At 35.9% G+C, this 21,221-nt stretch overlaps 1 protein-coding gene across 8 annotated transcripts in view; it reads left to right on the top strand.

Moving 5' to 3' along the window:
- NAV3 (neuron navigator 3) overlaps nucleotides 1-21,221 on the top strand; it is a 597,791-nt gene that overhangs the window by 557,161 nt on the left and 19,409 nt on the right. For 6 of the 8 annotated variants that reach the window (XM_045069074.1, XM_045069076.1, XM_045069075.1 and 3 more), the window contains 9 exons: nucleotides 273-394; nucleotides 1,388-1,408; nucleotides 2,113-2,285; nucleotides 3,899-4,052; nucleotides 5,456-5,630; nucleotides 10,225-10,322; nucleotides 13,067-13,162; nucleotides 13,437-13,605; nucleotides 14,838-15,073. In XM_045069074.1, coding sequence (XP_044925009.1) covers nucleotides 273-394; nucleotides 1,388-1,408; nucleotides 2,113-2,285; nucleotides 3,899-4,052; nucleotides 5,456-5,630; nucleotides 10,225-10,322; nucleotides 13,067-13,162; nucleotides 13,437-13,605; nucleotides 14,838-15,073 — 1,244 coding nt within the window. The remainder of the gene's footprint in view (nucleotides 1-272; nucleotides 395-1,387; nucleotides 1,409-2,112; nucleotides 2,286-3,898; nucleotides 4,053-5,455; nucleotides 5,631-10,224; nucleotides 10,323-13,066; nucleotides 13,163-13,436; nucleotides 13,606-14,837; nucleotides 15,074-21,221) is intronic. The other 2 variants (XM_045069073.1, XM_013056014.2) reach the window with 1 other exon arrangement.

Below are 21,221 nucleotides of genomic sequence, written 5' to 3'. Positions count from 1 at the left end.
GCATTTCATTTTTGGATAAAACTCAGAATTCATTAAACCAGCAGAGCTACAGACTTATGAGATACCAGTGAATCTTAATGCCGATAACCCAGTTAATTAAAGCAAATAAGGTGGTACTTTATTAAACTTACAAATCCAAAACTGCACTGAAACGATCTGTACAAAGCCATGTTGACTTTTATTCGCAGACTTCCCCTCAAAAAAGCATAAAAGTCTTATTTGTTCACAGTGAAAGTCTTTGGGAGCTAATGTGATGTTCTGTCTGTTGCTAGATCTCCGCATCAGAAGACAGCATTCTTCTGAAAGTGTTTCTAGTATCAACAGTGCCACAAGCCATTCCAGCATTGGTAGTGGTAATGATGCTGACTCCAAGAAAAAGAAGAAGAAAAACTGGGTAAGCCCTGGTCATCCATCTTATTCAAAAGCTTATTAGTGCACGATGAGTCAGATTTGTTTTGTTTAGAGATTTAGAAGTCTGTAGCAGTTTACAAAGGGACTCCCTCAAGTCACTGGCCCCCCGGAAGGCAGTACTCATCACCAGAATTAGGGTGGCCTGGTGCTGAGGAGGAGAGGTTTTGGTCAGAACTATTCTTGGGTTTGAATCCCAACTCTACCACTTAATACTTGGACCATAAGCAGGCGACTTCACTTTTTGAGGGGGCCTATGTTTTCTCATCTACAAAAATAGGATAATTAATACCGATTTTATAAAGTTGTTGTAAGAAAACTGAGATGACAGCTATTAATAAATGACAGGACAGGGATTTACCCTGGAGATGAGGGAGAAGAAAAGATGGTGGTGTGGTGGTGATACTGTGGCAGGGATGGAGGAAGAGGAGAGGAAATGAATTGTAAAGAAAGGGAAAGAAGAAACCTAGAAAGCCTCCCCACCTCTCACTTCAACGGGTTATAGTGTGAATAAAGCTTCACCTCCTCAGAAATCAACTACATTAATGTCTGCTTTCTGGGTCTGTTTGTTTTTGGGTTTTTGTTTATTTATTTTTTTTTAAGAGAATATAGCAGAAATATAGAAATGTACTTTCCCAGAACAATGCTTTACATGTGCTAGAGATAGAATTTATGATGATACTAAGCAATTGCTAAAAAACTGAGGGGAAGACGCTATCACAGCAAAATGTTTAAAAACCATGCAGTAAAGGATTTTTTTTTTTATACTATGAAATGAAGGTAATTTCTTAAATAAGTACAACTATTGATGAAATCCAAAACATAACCACCAGAGGATTTTGCTGAGTGCCTGCTATAAATAATGAAAGAAATATCTTTTTTTGTTTTAAAAAAAATGTTTATAAGGTAATATTTTAAAATACTGATCAGCCTTCATTCCCTTGATTTGTAATTCCACACTCTTTCATGTTTCTGCAAGGTGAACTCTAGAGGAAGTGAGGTGAATATAAACCGTGGACAATTTGGCATGCATCTATAAAAAATACCCTACCTTGGCATGAATGCTATTCATTTTGGCAGTAGGCTTTTTATACCTTTCAAAAACAGATTACCTTGTATGTCTTTTCTTTGTGTCTTTTCATTTTAATCTCAAATTTTAAAGAGAAGAGGTAAAAAAAAAAAAAAACAAAAAAAACACTTTCTGAATAGAGCTGTAGGGGATACCAATTCCGGTTTTGAATAGCATGGGAATTGAAAATTTGAATAGAAAAATCACAATTAAAGAGGTGTTAGGTGAATTTGATTTCATTTTCCTTTTTAAGTTTATACTGTCAGCAGGACATGACTTGATTGTAGCGCTAAAGTGGCCCATTTAAAACAAATTGCCTTGAAGAGAGAAGCATTGGGAGTGGAGATCCCTTCAAGGTACTTAGTTTTAAATGAGTGCTCTGACAGCCATGCCCTTGACCTTGCACTATTTCAAAGCCTTCCGTGTTTGCGCTGCGCTGGATTAATATAAGAATAAAACAAAACACAAAACGCGGTATCGTTGTTTTCTAGAGATACCGTGCTGCACCTGTTAATACTCTGCTTGTCCGTACTGACCCCAGGCAGTGGCTAGGATAGCACCTGCAAACTAACGCCCCAAAGCCAAATTCTCCACATGCACACAGACAAGAAAGGTCATTCCTGTCCTCTTTTCAGCTGAGAAGCTCATTCAAACAAGCCTTTGGGAAGAAGAAGTCCACCAAGCCTCCTTCCTCCCATTCGGACATCGAAGAGCTCACTGACTCATCCCTCCCAGCGTCGCCAAAAGTGCCCCACCATGCGGGGGACTGCGGGTCCGCATCCATGAAGCCCTCGCAGTCGGCCTCTGCGTAAGTCACTCCCCTCCGCAGGATGCTGAAGTCTCTTTTAAAAACAGCAGCAGGCCAAGCCCCTGTGTGTGTTGTAAATGCAGTCAGGTGACACGATCTGTGCCTGTGGTTTTCTGATCTACCTGAGAACCGTAGGCAGCCCTGGTTTCTCCTTCCTTTTTCACACATGAGAGTCCGTGTGCTTTGCGACCTCACGCTCCACTCTTCTGTGTCATCAGTCTCACTTCTTTGCAAAATGGCCTTTGTCCATGTCTCTGCCTCACTGTGCATTCCATGCAGGTCGCCCCTTGTCTGGCCACCAAAGAAACGGCAAAATGGCCCTGTGATCTACAAGCATAGATCCCGGTAAAATGGCATGTGATGCATGCAACTTGCCAAGATGCCAGTTCTAACTCAGCAGCGTTTGCCTTTGCTCTTTCTAAAATCCCTCGCATGCATTTCAATGATAGAAACCTCCTCCTCTGTCTTCCTGGTTTTGAAGTCCATCTTGTTTTCCTAAAAACCAGGCTGTAATCCATTTGCCTTTAATTCCATTAGATAACCTAGCATAGCATTTTTATAGTAGCTCACCGTTTGATGTTACAAGAATGGATGAAATCTTGAGAACTTACAACGTGTGCTTTGATGAGGTGATTCTGTTTTATATACTGTTTAAATCGGATTTCTTCGGGTGCCCATGACGATGACTAGCCTTGCACTGTCATGTAGAACAGAGCCACTAATAAGACCATTTAAGATGCTTGTGTATCCCAGATAATTTCATCACTTATGTAGGAAAGAGGAACCTACCACTAACATTTTGTAATCAACAAGGTAGTCCTCATATTTTTAAATGGGAAAGATACTAGTTCATCAAAAACAAGTTCTCGCACCTTCTTTACTGCAAAACTACCTACAAAACAACAATAACAACAAAATAATGAGGAAGTGATGTGGATGACCTTCAAGGAGCCCTCGACTAGTCCACTTGCATGGGTTGAAACCTGTGATTTAGCTTCATTAGCTTTGATCCCCTAAATCAGCTGAGCTGACCAGGGAGATTATATAACACTCATCCATTATTTAAATGTCCACAACTAATCTCCCTGATTTATTTTCTACAATATTTATATTGGATTTTCATGGTAACTTGAAGACAGTGTAGTAGCAAATAATGTTACACTTTGCACAGTTTTGCAAATAATAATAATAATAATAATCAGTTTTAAAAACATGAGTACTTTAAAAAAATATTTCCTAAATTGCAAATAGAAATTTAAGTCCCTTGAAGAATGGCAGAATGAGATGGTGTGATGCTATGCAGCCTCATGAATATCAGCCGCAAGGATATTTTGAAGATTACTTGGTCTTGAATAATAATGGATTGTTTTTAAACTTCAGAAAAATAGGAAGAAAGGATTAAAGGAAAAAGACAGTTCCTGTTTCCAGTTTTGAACCTGGAAATGTATTACTGTTTGTAAAACTCTTTCTCCTCCTCTTTAGGTTTTGCTGGCAGCACAGAACCTCTATAGCTGCTGGATAATATTGCATTTCAGCCTTAAAGGAAGCATTGCTTTTCCTGATCCCCTGGTTTCCCTCCTGGCAACTGATTGTGTGTTTGTTTCCTTCTTCAGGATCTGTGAGTGCACAGAGGCTGAGGCAGAGATAATTCTGCAGCTGAAGAGCGAGCTCAGAGAAAAGGAGTTAAAATTAACAGATATTCGACTAGAGGCCCTCAGCTCTGCTCATCACCTTGACCAGATCCGGGAAGCCATGAACCGGATGCAGGTCAGTGCTGACCACCTTGCAGGAGCGAAGAGGAGAGACGGAAAATACTGTATCGTTGCCACTCTTGCTTATTATAAAAACAAATCTCTCTTTGAAACCCACCATGGAAACAGTCTGTTTATTCAAACTTTGCCCCTCATCTCCCAACACTGAATGGAGCATTTTGTCAAAGCCAGGGTGCGAAGTGAGAGTACCCCCTGGCCAGTTGCACTCAAGGGCCATTCAAGACACTTGTACCAGTGATTCGGTTCACTTGAGAGCTGAGTTTGCCGAGAAACTACGACAAACGATAAACGTTGCGTCTTCACTTTCCCATGATTTACCTTTGTGTTGGCTTTTTTCCCTTCTTTTGAAATCTGACTTTCAGTTGCCTTTACCTATTTTGTATTGGGGGGGGGGGGTAATGAGGAAACTACAGAAGTTTAACACAAGCTTTCTAAATATGAAAATAAAAGTGATGTAGAATGCCATCTGTAGAAGTAAAGCTTTTGTATTTGGGGAAACATCTGAAGGTTAATTTCAGAACCAGTCTGTGCTCAGGCTAAGTTTTCGTTTTATTATTATAAACCGGTAATCGCTGGGTATTGTAGAGGGCTGAAATAAGAAAAGCTCATTGCTGAGCAGATTTATCTGCCACTGTGTATATTCACCAAAAGGTCTTTGTGGTTTTTAGAAGCTTAGCACCCCCATTTTGAAGGAACAGAAACTCTTTGAGATGTTAGCTGGGGTTTTAAAATAATTTTAAATCACCTTTTTTATATTGTTTTTCTTTGACTCTGGTTTTCAACTCTCCATGAGTTCAGGATATTATTACAGATGGAATTATTTACCTGTAAGATTTTAACAGTATGTTTAAAATGAGAAATTTGGGTGCGCATGGGTATCTCAGTCAGTTAAGTGTCTGTCTTTGACTTGGCTTTGACTCAGGTCATGATCCCAGGGTCCTGCTCAGCAGGGAGCCAGCTTCTCCCTCTCCTTCTGCTTGCTGTTCCCCTGCTTGTGCGCACTCTCTGTCTCTCTCTGTCAAATAAATAAATGAAATCTTCAAATGAGAAATTTTATGAATGCTTTAAAAATTGTTGTTCTTGATTCAAATGGTATCAAGTCCTGGAAGATTCCTCAAATATAAGGTATATTTAAAAAATGCTTAAACAAATTCTAATGGTTAGTACATCTATGTTTGTGAATACACAAATATACGTATGTAAGAAAGAGAGTAGGTTGACTTTCCTTCTGAGGAGGAAATCCTGTTTTCATAGTTTATAATTGTTTACTTAACATATCACCATATGCTTTATTTAATAAACCAAATAATCAACTCTGATAAAAGCATTGGTACCATTTTTCTCACTCAAACTAGCTGGATTTTTTTTTTTTTTTCATAATTCCCACCCTCACAACAGAATGAAATTGAAATACTGAAGGCGGAAAATGACCGATTGAAGGCAGAAACTGGTAACACAGCCAAACCCGCTCGCCCACCATCAGAGTCCTCAAGCACCACATCGTCCTCATCTTCACGGCAGTCGTTGGGCCTTTCCCTGAACAATCTGAACATTACAGAGTCTGTTACCTCAGGTAATTTTGTGTACACACCTGCCTGAATCAAATCATTCCTATGACTTCGTGAGTGGGGAGGGGGCTGGAATTTGGGGAATCTCACCCACCACTCTTCTCACTTCACCCTCATGAAAATGTGAGCCCTCTTAATTCTTGGAAATAGCCCCATTTCTTCTACCTTATGATAACTTCAAAAGAGCATTCTCTGTGAAAGAGTGAAAGACTTAAGAGATCATAGTTTTCATATCATTTAAAAAATTACTTGTGTTTGAGAAGTACCTCCTTAACAATTATGAACACCATAAAGAAAAATAATGTTCTCAGTGCTGAGCATTAGTGCTTATGACTATAATACTAGTAATCCCATGCAATTCTGTGGTGTCTTAAGGATATGAAGCCCATTGATGAATACGTCAACACCCCTCTGTAAATTTGACCAGATCTTGCATGATGTTATGTGGAGAGAACATAAGGCTACTACCTCACCCAGGGCACACAGTTCTATTAAACCTTCAACAAACAAACGAAAAGAACTCACTGGATTCTGTTACTGTGTTCAAGGGTACTAATGAAGGGACAAGGATGCAGTTTTATTTCATAGCAAATAGAATCATCTGACATAATGTTATCTTAGTATCTGACCAACTCTTCATTTATAAAGTGTAACAGCTCCTATGGCCCTGAATCATTTTATGTATAGAAGATTGAGTTGAGGAGAGGTTTACATGAAGATCTGTGGTAATTGCAAAACATAGCCACCAGATGACGCTTGAAAACCAATGATATACATGTTCCTGGGCAGCTGTAGATTCCATTATACAACTATATAATTCTTCCAGGCTTGCCTTAAATGACACTAAAATATAGCAGAAGATGAGGAAGAGAAACAGAGACACAGCATGCTGATGTTGATGAAATTGTTACTAAATCACATCTCTTCTACAAAATCAGAATTTTAGTAATTCTACCGTTAAATATGTCCTTCATAATGTAAAATGAATGGTTCAAGTATATAACTTGCTTTCTTCTTAGAAAAGACAGGTGAGGACTAAAAAGGCAAGTAGGAACTCCTTGAAATTCAGGAAACCATTTGGCAGGTTTGGGAGAAGAGAAATGAATTCGGAGAAAAAACATCAACTAAAATAAATATCAATAGCTTAGAAAATAAAGAGATGTCACAATTAAATGAACTCCTAAACCATACAGTAAATTAGAACTATGGGACTGTGATAGTAACTTGGATGTGTAAATTGTCCCTAAGGTGTTATCACCCAAGTTTTTCAAAAGATACTAAAAAAGGAAAAAACAGAAAATTTAAATGTGTAGATTCTGGGAGCCCTGAGTGATATCCTGTGTGTTGGCTTGTCCATGATGAACCTAATGGAGAAGAGAAGCAGTCAGTGACTCTCTTGTCCTGGCTTGACTCCTAAGGAAAGACAGGGGCCTGGACAACATCATGGCAGGATTTCCTTGCTTGTTACATGATTTTGTTTTATCTCATTGAAATATAATAAGGTTTAAAGGGGGCATAGTTAGTACTAAAGATAGCTTAGAAACTGAAGCCAAATAAAAATGAAACTAAAATTCATGTCCAGGAAAGACTAAAATTCATAAAGATAAATATAATTAAATAAATCAAATATAGTTTCTGTATTCATCAGACTGAAAATACTGATGTCTGTGATTCAGAATTTGAGGCAAATTTTTGGGGGGAGAGGGGTTTCAAAATTGTACTTTTTAATACTTATTTTATTACTTCTTTGTAGTTCATTATTATTTTATTTTCTTAATTATTTTTTACTAGTGACAATTGTATCTGAAGTAATAAAAGATTAAATCACATGACTAGGATACGGTTTTCACCATCTTCACTCTTGTTTACTGGGTTCAAAATTAGAAATCAGAAGTCCCTTTCCATTGGGGTTTTTTAAGTAAAAAAACTTTCTAGGGTTCATGATCAATTTGTTATAAAAGGTGAGGGGTAGGCAGGGCAGTGGATAATTGACAAATGTTTGGTTCCTAATTTATAACTGCATATTCTGTATAGCCAGTAAACACAGAATTTGAAAAGCCTTCATTTTTTTGTTCAGAATTTCACTTAATTATAACCAGAATGCCAGATCTTTTTATTCTTCCTTCAAAATATTGACAGAGGACCATAACTTGTTTTCTGCAAAACAAACAAAAAAATAAAACCAACCCCCATAGAAAAGTTTTGCCTCAAAAATTTGCTGTTTTCATTTTTTTCTTGGAGTTGTTTCTTCAGGTGATCATCTTATCAATATATTGGGAACAGGGGGAGACACATAGTGAGTCATGATGTGCTCCTCCCCCCACTATGAAGAGAAGGAGTTACAATAAACACACAGAAAAAGGGAATAATGGTTAGAACAGCTGACCTTATTAAACACTGAGGATAAAGTACTATAAAAGCATTATCTCTGATGGTCTCAGTAACCCTATGTAGTAGGTGCTGTGTGAGCCCCATTTTACAGATGAGGAAACCAAGACTGAGGAAAGAGATGATAATAATTTGTTCAAGATCATGTGAATAGTAGGAGGCAGAGCTAATATTTGAACCCAGATCTGTATGAAGCCAGTACCTGATCTTTTCACTACTATATTCATTTTGCTTTAATTAACCACATACAAGATGTCGAGAGTCATACATTCATTTATTGTAAATACTTACTTCTGCTCTCAGGAGAAATTCCATATTTTCAGCACATTTTTAAAAAAAATAAACATAACATGAAAGGAGTAATAGGTTCCAAAGCAAACCTGAACAGAAAAGTAGATGAGAAATCAGACTAAATGTCTTGCTGTGGAGAACTAGGCCGCTCACGACTTGGCCCTTGTCCATCTCATCATTTCATACTACTCTTCCCCGCCCCCAACTTGATTTCCACAGTCCGGCCACGCAGAGCATTGGTCTGAGCCTTGAACACACCCAGCTCTTTCATCAAGGGTTTTGCATCTGTTCTTGTTTTCTGGACCTCTTTTCCTAGGTCCTGCTGGTCTTATGTCTAAACAGCGCCTCCTCAAGGAAGGCTTCCAGGATGACCTATCCGTGTAGAGCCAACTTCCTTCGGTTATTGTTTCACTGCTTCATGCCCATTATTTCTTGCACTTAACACATTCTAAAATTACACTAGGAGAATGTATACTCCAAAGAGCAAAAAATTCATTTTGCTTCTTAGCCTTCATTCCTAATGCCCAACACAGTTCCTGGTATCATTTAGGTTTAATAAATATTTTTGAATATTTATAAACATTTATGACTAATGGAGCAAAGCACAAAGAGATAATTTGGTCACAGCCTACCAGAAATTTAGATGTAGGCAGTCAATGGTATCTATTCTAAACTTCTAAGAAAAAGAACAAGAGGATTAAATGACACTTAACAAAGAGTTTTATTTTTGACTGAGATAAGCAATAAGGTGAGAAGTTCTGAACATATTGATTTGGTAAAATAAATTTCTAGTAAGGAGATTATCTTTGATGATTTAAAAATTTCTAGCTACAATAAATGAAGGCAATGCGTGGCCTTCCAATTAAAAAAAAAAAAAAAAAGAATTCCAGCAAAAATATCCATGTTTCTCAAATTCTCTTGATTTTTGATGATTTTTACTTCTTCCTTTGTGAAATTACATACTCTTAATTATTAAGATAATAGGACCATTTCATTTTCAGAAGGTAATTGATTAAATTATCATTTCTCTGATAGTACATTCACAGCCTTTATCTCTATAAATTTAGTCAGAGTAATTGAGGCCTCATGTCACCAGACACATGTGCTTTTTAGCACGTAGCTGAGTTCTATAATAACATTATTGTCAAAGGAAAACTTATATGTGGGATAGTTGATGTTAGTAATTATCCAAATGGACATTAATCTCATATATTTTTTGAAAATTAATCTTTAATTGCATTTAAAGGCTGGTGCTTTGAAGATTAGCTAGCTTTATCATGCTTCTGTAAGTCTTAGCTGATTACTAGAAATACTATTTTGGTTTTAAACACTATAAGCATGAAGGGTACAGGAAAGTGATAATTAATGTACTTCCATAGGGAAGTATAATGCTACGGTTGAAATTCAATAACAGTACCTAACAATTATAGATATAAGGTAAGCAACAGTAAAGCTGGATATGTGCCAGATGCTTGAAAATAATTTCAGTTGACAGCCAATCTCAGCACCTTAGCATTCGTAAATTGCATGGGTATTGAGTTTGGATATTTTAGGTTGGTTAGAAAAGTCAAATTGCTTTTCAGTTTGTCACAGTTACAATGGTAACAGAGTATTACTCAGGTATTCCTCAGACCTGGGTATAATAGGAAAAGAAACCCTTTATTTCCTCATCTGAAGGCAATGGCCCAGCATGTGGGTGAAGGTCTTTGAAGGCAGAAATAAATTCTTAGACTGAACCTTCAGTCCAACCACACTAATTCATCTTCTTGAAAGCTGAGATTTTTCAAACTAGTTAGGCTAGAATGGGAAACAAAAAGACCAAATATTCCCACTGAAAGTTATAAAACTATGAGGGAGAAAACAATGAAAATAAACAGTTCCAAGCTAATGTGACTCTATTGTGGTGTGAAACTTTGGTAGATATTTTGCTAGATGATGCTGGCGATGCAACTGGACATAAAGATGGCCGCAGTGTGAAAATTATCGTCTCCATAAGCAAGGGCTATGGCCGAGCAAAGGTATGTTCTTAATTTTAAATTCTTTAACTGAATTATGAACATGACCATGAATCAAATCTATTTTATATTTGAGTGTTTGTCCTAGTAACTATACTATCAGCGTATGTATCTTGGCATTGGCTTAATATGTTGTAGAAGCATGGAAGTTAGGGACTTAAAAGAAATGATACGATCATATAAGTAGAAATGTGTCTCAGTACATCACGTTCATTCACTGGCGACAACCATTCTCATTGTTTGTCAACCATTCTCATTTCTAGAACTTCAAAAAAGTAACACTGCTTTGTTGGACAACAACATCTTGTCTAACATTCTTTTGGTGTCACCTTTAAAATACAGGTGTATTTATGACATGTAGTAACATGTTACCAGAGTTATCAATATAGTCATTGTACAAAGAGGAGACTAAAAGCTATATGAATATTATAGACCCTGGAAAGAAATATTCACTGAACTTAGTATGATATTTCCATTGATGCTACGTGTATGGATCATTTTTTAAGCAAAGTCTAAGTTGATGAGGAAAATATTTTAACTTTTCTGGAATCAAATTTTGTTATCATGACTCAAGTCCTTTTTTAAAACTAAAAGTATTATTTTAAGCTGAATTTTGTAGTTGAGTGGCCAAGAACACAAATTTGTAAGTCTCTGAATTTTTTCCTATCAAAAAGAAAAAACAAAAACTCCTTTGGAATTTTAAAATAATTGAAGTTTTGAAGCTTGAAAAGTAAGATAGCACTTGTGAATTTTTACACTGCGTAAATATTCAAAGAATTCCAATGCCATAAACTTTCTGCTTGAGCTGCAGATTTATGCCAGATTTTCCCAAGTGGGTCTTCATGCAAAAGGCTGTAATAGTCTCAGTGAAGCTTAAACTTGCTCTAATTTAAAAGCAGCTACTTACAAAACATAGTATGAGCATTCATTTTGCCTGGGTTACAATAATACTGGGAAACAAGTTTTCTTTTTAAAAATAATGCTAAAAAGTGATGTTTTTGAACATTGAAGGTAGTTGTCTTAGTTTTCTTGAGCTTCTATAACAAAATACTATAGATTGGGTGGCCCAAACATCAAAAATGTATTTTGTCATCACTGTGAAGCCCAAGATCAAGATGCTGGCTGATTTGGTTCCTAGTGAGGAATCTCTCATTGCATTGCAGATAGCTAACTTCTTGATATATCTTCTTATTATCCCTTTCCAAAGTGTGTGTACTTGGAGAGAGAGAGAGAGAGAGAGAGAGATGGAGGTCTCTCTCTCTTCCCGTATTTATAAGTTACTAATCTCATCATGAGAGCCCCATTCTACTGACCTACTCTGACTTCTTCCTAAAGTCTCCATTTCCAAAAATCATCACATTGAGGGTTATGGCTCTAACATATGGATTTGGGGGAGACATAAACATTCAGTCCATAAGAGTACTAAAAAAAATCACAATGGTTTGCTGTGAATTTCTTAACTCTTTCTGGAAAAGGTATTGGCTTCTAACTTGAATTATATCTAAATGATGACAATAATCATTTACCCTTATATTGGTAAAAGTTACAGATAAAAAATCAAGACTCTAAGGTGGCTAAGTGACTTACCTAAAGTCACATTTCTTTAATTAGGTGGTAGAATTAGGTAGGTAATTCTGTGTTGTAGGATCCGTATCTCCTAATATCTGACTTAGGTATTATTCTAACACCTTTTAAGGATGAATGCAGTAGGCGACCAGAGGATTATAATGTATCAACAAGCTAATTATATCTACTGGCCTCATGCTTACTTTTACATGACCATTTCCAGTCATCGTAAAAAAGGCTACACTTAGACTATAAATCTGGAATTATTTGTCCAATATATGTAGAAAGTCCTCAAAATCCCATGTGACAAAAAATAATAATAAATTTGGGACCATTCTCTGTTTTGAAAGGGATTCTTTCCTTGATAAAGTGAGTCCTGTAGGATTCCCTGACATGTTCTTTTAGTGGATTTTCTGATAAATTCAAAATGGGAATGCTACTGTGGATAACACATTTCTAAAAAGATGGATTAGACTTTAGAGGTGTCTGGGTGGCACAGTCTGTTAAATGTCCCACTTGGTTTTGGCTCAGTTTGTGATCTCAGGGTTGTGAGATTGAGCCCCACATCAGGCTCTGTGGTCAGTGGGGAAGCTGTTTGAGATTCTCCCTCTCCCTCTACCCTTCCCCAGGAGTGCTCTCTCTCTGTCTCTAAAATAGACAAAATAAATCTTAAAAAAAAAAAAAAAAAGACAGATTAGATTTTAGGTATAATCTAAATCAACAAATGAAAAAACTGATTTTTAGACTTAGCAAAGATAGGATCAAAAATGAGTAAGATGAAGTTCTAGGGCACATATGAGATAGTTCTCGTCCATCTCTGTTACCTTCTCCCTTCTACCAAGCTGCTTCTCTTCCAGAATGCACCCACTGCATTAAAGCAAAAGACTATTTTTCCTACTACCAAACAGGTCATGAATCAGTTTTCCATACCATTCCACTTCATCTCATCTCATTCTTTCTTGTTGTTGTTATTGATGTTACTTCATTTGTTTAGTTTGTTGGGATATGTTTTACTTTATATAATAAACTATACATGTCTGTTGCTATAACATCCATAGCATAGGCTTAATGAACATTTTAGTCCTTAATTATTAGTACATTAGTATGTTTTATTAGAAAATAGAGTAATAAAACAAGACATATAACTGGGTTTTATCATGTTTTATTTTATTCTTTCTTAGGATCAGAAGTCTCAGGCATATTTGATAGGATCCATTGGCGTTAGTGGAAAAACCAAGTGGGATGTCTTAGATGGTGTAATTAGACGTCTCTTTAAGGTAAGTTGTGCAAGATATCTTGATATTAATTTTTGAATATGCTTTATTTTAGATGCTTTTCTTAGCTTTAGTAATGTAGACACATCTGCTTTTTCTTCCCTCCATTTCAAGTAGTAAGGAAAGCTTTCTCTCTTTATGCTGCGTGATATTAATAATTCTTTTATTACCAATTCCAAAATTCTTGACAGCTAGCTTCATATCCCCATGAGTTTTATATTTGTTGTAGATGAGTTGAATCTCTGTTTTGACTTCCTTTTTGTATGTATCATTTTAGGAATATGTGTTCCGAATTGATACATCCTCTAGCCTTGGTCTGAGCTCTGACTGCATTGCTAGCTACTGTATAGGAGATTTAATTAGATCTCACAGCCTAGAAGTGCCTGAACTGCTGCCTTGTGGATACCTTGTTGGAGATAATAACATCATTACTGTGAACCTGAAAGGTAAAAACAAAAACGAAAAGAAAACAAACTGTATTTTTTAAACCAACATCCATTTTTTTCTTCCTTTCTTCTTTCCCTCCCCTCCTCCCTCCATTTCTCTCTCTCTCTCTCTCTTTTTTTTTTTTAGTTTTACTTCAGATTTTCGTATTTGAAAATTGTGTTAACTACATTGATAGTTTTAGTATGAAATGGGACATATTTATTTTTAAAACACTAAAATCTTACTAAAAACACTAAAATTCAAGTAAATGAAATTCTTTGACTTCTGGGATGTGAAACTTGGAATGTAATTTTGAAGATTCTCCAAGACTCAAGAATAGGAATGTGATTTAGGGAATTTCAAATTTCTAGGTTTTTCCCCATTATCATCTTTCATTTTGGGAGGGCACAAAGAATTTCTTGCCTATCCCAGAGTAATAAATTCATCACTGTACTTTGATTTTAAAATATGTGTACCCAATAAATACCCACTGGGGATAGAGAATAGATGTTAAGAATTGGGGCTAAGAAATTCTGTTTGCTTTGGATGATGTGATTAATTATAGGCAAATGGAATATCTGAAGTATACTTGTCTTCCTAATTCTTTGTTCATATATGTTAAAGAGCCAGAACAGATCTCTATAAACTGGATTAATAGAGGAATTTGCCAACATTTGATTTTGTGATTAAGGTGCTTGGGTTAGTAGTAAAAGGGGATACTGTTGCTTTACTTCTTAATTCCTTGCCAAATATCACAATTCATATTCTTCCAAAGCTTAAGTGGGTGAACAGCTGGGGTTTATAATGAGAGATAGAAGAGAATGAAGAGGAATGAAGAGGAAGAGAAAATAGGAAGAAAAAGGGAAGAAAATACATATGTATTTTAATTTGTACACTTATTCTTAACAAAACTACCCCCTTCAGAGGGAAGGAAGATATTATAATAGAATTTATAGTAATTCTTCCACTTCTCTCTGGAAACATAAGTGGGAAACCTGAAGTAGACAGTGGAGGAAAGCCTGAACAAAAGGAAAGCATTTAGGTTCATTTGGATGTTCACTCTGCCTTATTAGTAATGCTTTTTTGTCTTAAAATGGCAACACGTGGTTGTGAGTTAGAAATATCAAGGAAAGCATTTTACAAAGCCCGCATTCCCATGACCAATAAAACTCTGTTGTGGGTTAACACTGTATTTTAAATTCCAGCTTCTGTAGAACAATAAGGCATGCTGTTCCTTTTGTTTCTCCTTCAGGGGTAGAAGAAAACAGTTTGGACAGTTTTGTTTTTGATACACTGATTCCTAAACCAATTACCCAGAGGTACTTTAACTTGTTGATGGAGCATCACAGAATTATACTCTCAGGACCCAGTGGTACTGGAAAGACCTATTTAGCAAACAAACTTGCTGAATATGTAATAACCAAATCTGGGAGGAAAAAAACAGAGGATGCAATTGCCACTTTTAATGTGGACCACAAGTCAAGTAAGGTAGGTCACAAAGTCCTAAGAGAATTGTTGCTATTTATCGTAAGTGTTTTAAGCAATTAAGCTATAAGATTATGTGAAATCCATTTTGAACATGGAAACCTACCATCTCTCTGACTAAAACTAAAATCTGGTGAATGACTTAACCCTTTTTCATGAGTTTAAACAAGACTGCTCTTCGGTAACATGCAGTTATCAGGTACTTCTCAAGCATTGAGAATATACAGAAGAAAATGACAAGTCTCTATTGTCTGATTTCTCTTAGACATCCATCTGGGAAGTGTTAGAGTAGAAAGAGATCCATGCAGAGTTCTGTAGAAGCAAGAGGGGAAAATATAATTCTTCCTGGAAGAATTAGAGCTTTATAAAAAGTCAATACTTGACCTGGGTCTTAATAAATAGGTGGGAATTAACTGGGGTGTTACAGCCAGGAGGATGTGGGTATGATTAGAATAGTCCAGGCAGAAATTCTGGGAGTAGCAATTTGCTTACATTTTATTTCTATAGGATTTCTGCTTAAAAACCTTAGGAAATTGAACCATATTTCATTTTGCCATCAACAAAGGTCTAATGTACCATAATAATCAGCTTGAGCACTCTCAACTATTAAATAGGCATGAGGGGGCTATAAAGCCTAGCCAGTACTTTCATATATTATGAGTAAAACAAAGAATCCTAAAAAGAAAATACTTAATGCCTAACATTTCCTAATGCTGGAATATTTTTGCCTGTAAGTACACATTAGATTCTCAATCAATTCAGCCTAAGCTTCTCTTAAGAAACTTTGTCTGTTATGGGCAATACCTTGATGGAATCCACATGACAGTGGGTGATGTCATTTTTCCAAAGATAACCTGGTTAGATGATCTAAACTAACCCAGTGACTCAGAAAATTCAGGCTTACAAATTTTCAGAAATAAATTCAGGTCACAAAATTTGGATTGGATTCTTGAAATAAACCAGACATACAGTTTAGTGAACAAAACATTTCTTAATGTTATGAACAATAAACCAAAAAACTGGACAACCTAAGAGCAATGGAAAAGCTACAGAAAAAGCAACGGAAAAAAACTTAACAACTTACCATGACTGAATCCGGAAGAAATAGAAAATCTGAATAGACCAATTACTTGTAAGGAGATTGAATCAGTAACCAAAAATCTCCCAAAGAAGGAAAACTCAGGAGCAGATAGCTTTGCTGGTGAATTTTGTCAAACATTTAAAGAAGAACTAACACCAGTCCTTCTCAAACTCCTCCAAAACTTTGAAGATGATGGGACAATCCAAAACTCATGAGGCCAGCATCATCCTGATACCAAAACTAGAAAATGATACTGCTAGAAAAGAAAACTATAGACAATATTCTTGATGAGTATAGATGTAAAAGCTTTCAATAAAGATATTGAAATCAAATCAAATTCAGTAGCACATTAAAAAAGATCTTTCACCATGATCAAGTGGGATGTATCCCTAGGGTACAAAGATAGTTCAACATAGAGAAATTAATCAATGTGATATGGCACAGAGAATGAAAACAAATCATATGATAATCTCAATAGATGCAGAGACAACATTTGACAAAGTATATCATTCATGTAAAAACTCTTAACAAATTAGGTTTAGAAGGATCACTTCTTAACAAAGGCCAGACATGACAAGCCCACAGCTAACACCACAGTCAGTGGTAAAATGTTGTTAGATTTTCCTTTAAGATCAGGAACAAAACAAAGATGCTGACTCTCATCATTTCTATTCAGCATAGTCCTAGAAGTCCCTGCTAGAGCAATCAGGCAAAGAAGAAGGAGGAGGAGGAGGAGAAAGAGAAGAAGAAGGAAGAAGGGAAATGAGAGGGGGTGAAGAAAAGATATCAGAATCAGAAAGAAAGAAGTAAAGTTTGCTCTATAGGCAGATGACATATTTTTACATATAGAAAATCCTAAAGACTCCACCCCCAGAAAACCCTGTTAGATTTAATTAATGAATTTAATAAAGTTGCAGGATATAAAATTAACAAACAGAAATTAGTTGTGTTTCTATACACCAACAATGGATTTACTGAAAAAGAAATGAAGAAGTTGATCTCATTTATAGTAGCATCAAAAACAATAAAATACTTATAAATTAAAATTATTTTACATAATATTTACATAACTAAATTTACATTACATTGATGAAAGAAATTGAAGAAGACACAGATAGGCATCACATGTTCATGGGCTGGAAGAATTAATATTATTAAAACTAACAAAAACTATCTATAGATTCAATGCAATTGCTATCAGGATTCCAATGGCATTTCTTATAGAAGTCCAAAAAAAAAAAAAAAAACCCCTCATAAAATATATATGGAACCATGAAAGACTCTGAATAGACAAAGGAATCCTGAGAAAGAAGAACAAAGCAGGAGATCACACTTCCTAATTTCAAGTATACTATGAAAGTATAGTCATTAAGATAGTAAGGTAATGCCTTACTATCTTAATGCATAGAATTGGCAGGCACGATGAAACAGAATCAAAAGCCTGGAAATGAACCTAAGTCTATACCATCAACTAAAGATTTAAATGTAAGACCTGAAATCATGAAACTCCTAGAAGAAAACATAGCAATAAAACTCCTTGACATGGGTCTTGGTAATGATTTTTTGGATAGGACACCTGAAGTACAAGCAACAAAATAAAAAATAAACAAGTGGGAATACATCAAACTAAAAACTTCCACACAGCAAAATGAACCATCAACAAAGTGAAAAGACAACCTACAGAATTGGAGAAAATATTTACAAACGATATATATCTGTGAAGGGGTTCATATCCAAAATATAGAAAAAACTCATTCCACTCAATAGCAAGAAAACATATGAACCAATTAAAAAAATGAACAAAGGACCTGAACAGACAGTCTCCAAAGAAGGTATACAAAAGATCAACAGACACATGAAAAGATGCTCAACATTACTAGTCATTAGGAAAATGCAAATTAAAACCACAATGAGATATCACCTTATGCCTGTTAGAATGGCCATCATCAAAAAGACGGGACTGGAACTGGAAGAGATTATGCTGAGTGAAATAAGTCAAGCAGAGAGAGTCAATTATCCTATGGTTTCACTTATTTGTGGAGCATAACAAATAACATGGAGGACATGGGGAGTTAGGAGAAGGGAGTTGGGGGAAATTGGAAGGGGAGGTGAACCACGAGAGATTATGGACTCTGAAAAACAATCTGAGGGTTTTGAAGGGGCGGGGGGTGGGAGGTCGGGGTACCAGGTGGTGGGTATTATAGAGGGCACGGATTGCATGGAGCACTGGGTGTGGTGCAAAAATAATGAATACTGTTATGCTGAAAATAAATAAATTTAATTTAAAAAAAAAAAAAAAGACGGGCGATAACAAAAAGACGGGAGATACCAGGCTGGTAGGGATGTAGAGAAAAGGGGACCCTTGGCTGTTGGAGGGATTGCTAATTGAAATAGTCAGTGTGGAAAACAGTGGAAGGAACCTCAAAACTTAAAAATAGTACTGCCATATGATCCAGCAGTTCCATTTCTAGGAATGTATCCAAAGGAAATAAAAATACTAACTCAAAAAAAATTTGCATGCCCCCCATGTTTATAGAAGCATTACTTAAAATAACTAAGATATGGAAACAACTTAAGTGTCCCTGGAAAAAAAAAATTGGTGTATAGATACATATATGTGTGAGTGTGTGTGTGTATGTATATACACACAGTGAAATATTATCCAGCCGTAAAAAAGATGAGGAAATCCTACCATTTGCTAAAAATGGATAGACTTTGAAGGTATTATGTTAAGTGAAATGTCAGAGGAAGACAAATACTGTATCATCTCACTTATATATGGAATATCAAAAAAAAAATTACCTGAGGCAGAGGATGGGGGACAGGAATTGTAAGAAAATGGTTAAAAGTTACAAACTTGCAGTTACAGGATAAATAAGTACTTGGGATGTAATATTAAAATGATGACCATAGCTAACACTGCTGTATGACATACAGAAAAGTTGTTAAGGGAGTAAATTCTAAGAGTTTCTTTCACAAGAAAATTCTTCTTTCTCTTCTTTTTTATTGGATCTATATGAGAAGACGATGATAGCTGAACCTAAGGTGATAATTATCTCACGATATGTGCAAATCAAATCGTCATGCTGTTCACCTTAAGTTTATGCAAGGATGTATCTCAATTATTTCTCAATAAAAATGTTCTTAATGGAGTAGTTTATTAAGTCGCTATCACTGACCAACTGAAATCTAAGGCAGATAGCTGAGTTTCCTTTGGCTTGGTTTTCCCAGCTGTAATATGGAAAAAGTAGTAGGGGCATGGTAAGAGCTAAGAGTGTGGGGGTAGGTGGTGGGGAACGGGGGAGATATATATATGCAATTAATGTATAATAGCTTTCAGTGAAGATTTCTTTCACAAATATAGAGCCATTCAAACATGACCCCCCAAACTTTGTTCAAAACTATCTTATATGTTGTTTTCAAGGAGAGCAATCATGTACATAAAATATGCTGGGATCTCTTCAAGTTAAATAAATATAGCTCATGAATTCCAAATATTTCCTTGGAACTCATCACCCTTCAAATTTTTGAACCACCTATTCTCATTTCAATGAAATAGAGACATGTAACCTGAGGTCGAATATTTGACTCTTCTCTAAACAGAAGTATAAAGAGTAGAGTCATTTGTTTGCTTCAGCCTACATGTTTAATGCCTCCTGCAAACTCTAGGTCTCCTCAGAACGTTACTTAAAAAAGCATTTTTACCACCATTCTTTTTTCTTCTCTGCGAGAAAGAGGAAAGGATTATGTCTCTTAACCATCTTCAGTGTATTCTTTGAATTTCCCCCAATGTTGGTATGACTTTAGAAGTGACTTCCTTATGAAAAAAACAAGTGGTTGGTAAAAAGACAATAGATTTGTTATAGGAAACCATGTCATTTTGACAAAGTTGGGGATCACTTAAAATCAAATTTTTCGTCAAGTAGAGTGATTTGGGCTTCATTGGGATGTAGTTTAACATGGTATAATAAAACATTTGGTAATTTACACTAATAAAATTTACACTTAGAAAGTTATTTATACTTATAAAATCGGCCTCACTCCTCACATTTACTGTTATATTTATGTTCTTTTTATTTCAGTCAAAAAACTGTTTAGTGTTTGGAGATGTTCTTAATCAATAATATTATACTAATTTAAAAAAAAATTGTCACCAAATATTACCAGCACTCTTATTTTCTTCTTTTCCTGAATAAAATCACTTGTGTCATTAGTAGGTGAGCTTAATGTTTATTATTACAAAAAACAGTGACAAATAAAGCCTAGCCAAGAGCATTGGAACAGAATTAATGAGGCTTGGAAGTAGTAATAGGAAAAATCCCTGGACAAATCATGTGGCATTTGGCATCAAGAAAGCAAAAAACACAACTAACAAACGTGTATTGTTTCTTTCTGTTGTAAGATCTGAATGAGCTGTCAGCAATGCGGGATACTGTCGTTGCTAGAGAATTTAGCCAATTCTTGCCAAATTCTCAGAGATTCTGCGATGGTTTTTGTTTGCATTGGTTTGCTTTTATGTGAGGAATGGGTAAGTGAGAATGGTATAAAGGAGTCGGGATGAGTAGTTGAGACTGTCTGAGGGGCAGCTGCTCACAGTGTAGATGTACTAAAGTAAAGTGAGAACGAGGCATGAAGTAATAAATCCTGTCCCTGAAAAATGAAGCCATGTCACGGCTGACCGGCGATATGCTAGGCTATAGGAAGCAATGAAGAGACAAAGCCAAAAAAACACTTATGGATTCAAAAAAATGTCAAACAATAAAACCACCAAAAGAAAAAAAATCTTTTCACGTGTTTGGTACTCCCTGCATTTTACATTCTGTCCCTCTTCCTGCTCTCGAAGTCCTCCCTCGATCTGCCAGCTGGGATATTTTGATCGAGAGCAGTACACATAAGCAATTACACTTTGTGACATTTGATCTAGTGAGCCCAGAAGGCTAGAGATGGATTTAGTAAATAATATGTGGCCAGATGAAAACACTTGGAATGTTAGGTAGGAAAAGATCAGAAAACTGGTCTTGGCAGATTCATTTTTTTGGGGCCTAGAGTCAAAACCGGAGAAGGCAATGA

This window comes from Mustela putorius, unplaced genomic scaffold, assembly GCF_011764305.1.
Source record: "Mustela putorius furo isolate JIRA1106 unplaced genomic scaffold, ASM1176430v1.1 tig00003911_pilon_pilon_pilon, whole genome shotgun sequence".
NCBI lineage: Eukaryota > Metazoa > Chordata > Mammalia > Carnivora > Mustelidae > Mustela > Mustela putorius.
The sequence above is the reverse complement of the archived record's forward strand: the minus strand, read 5'-3'. Positions and strand labels throughout refer to the sequence as shown.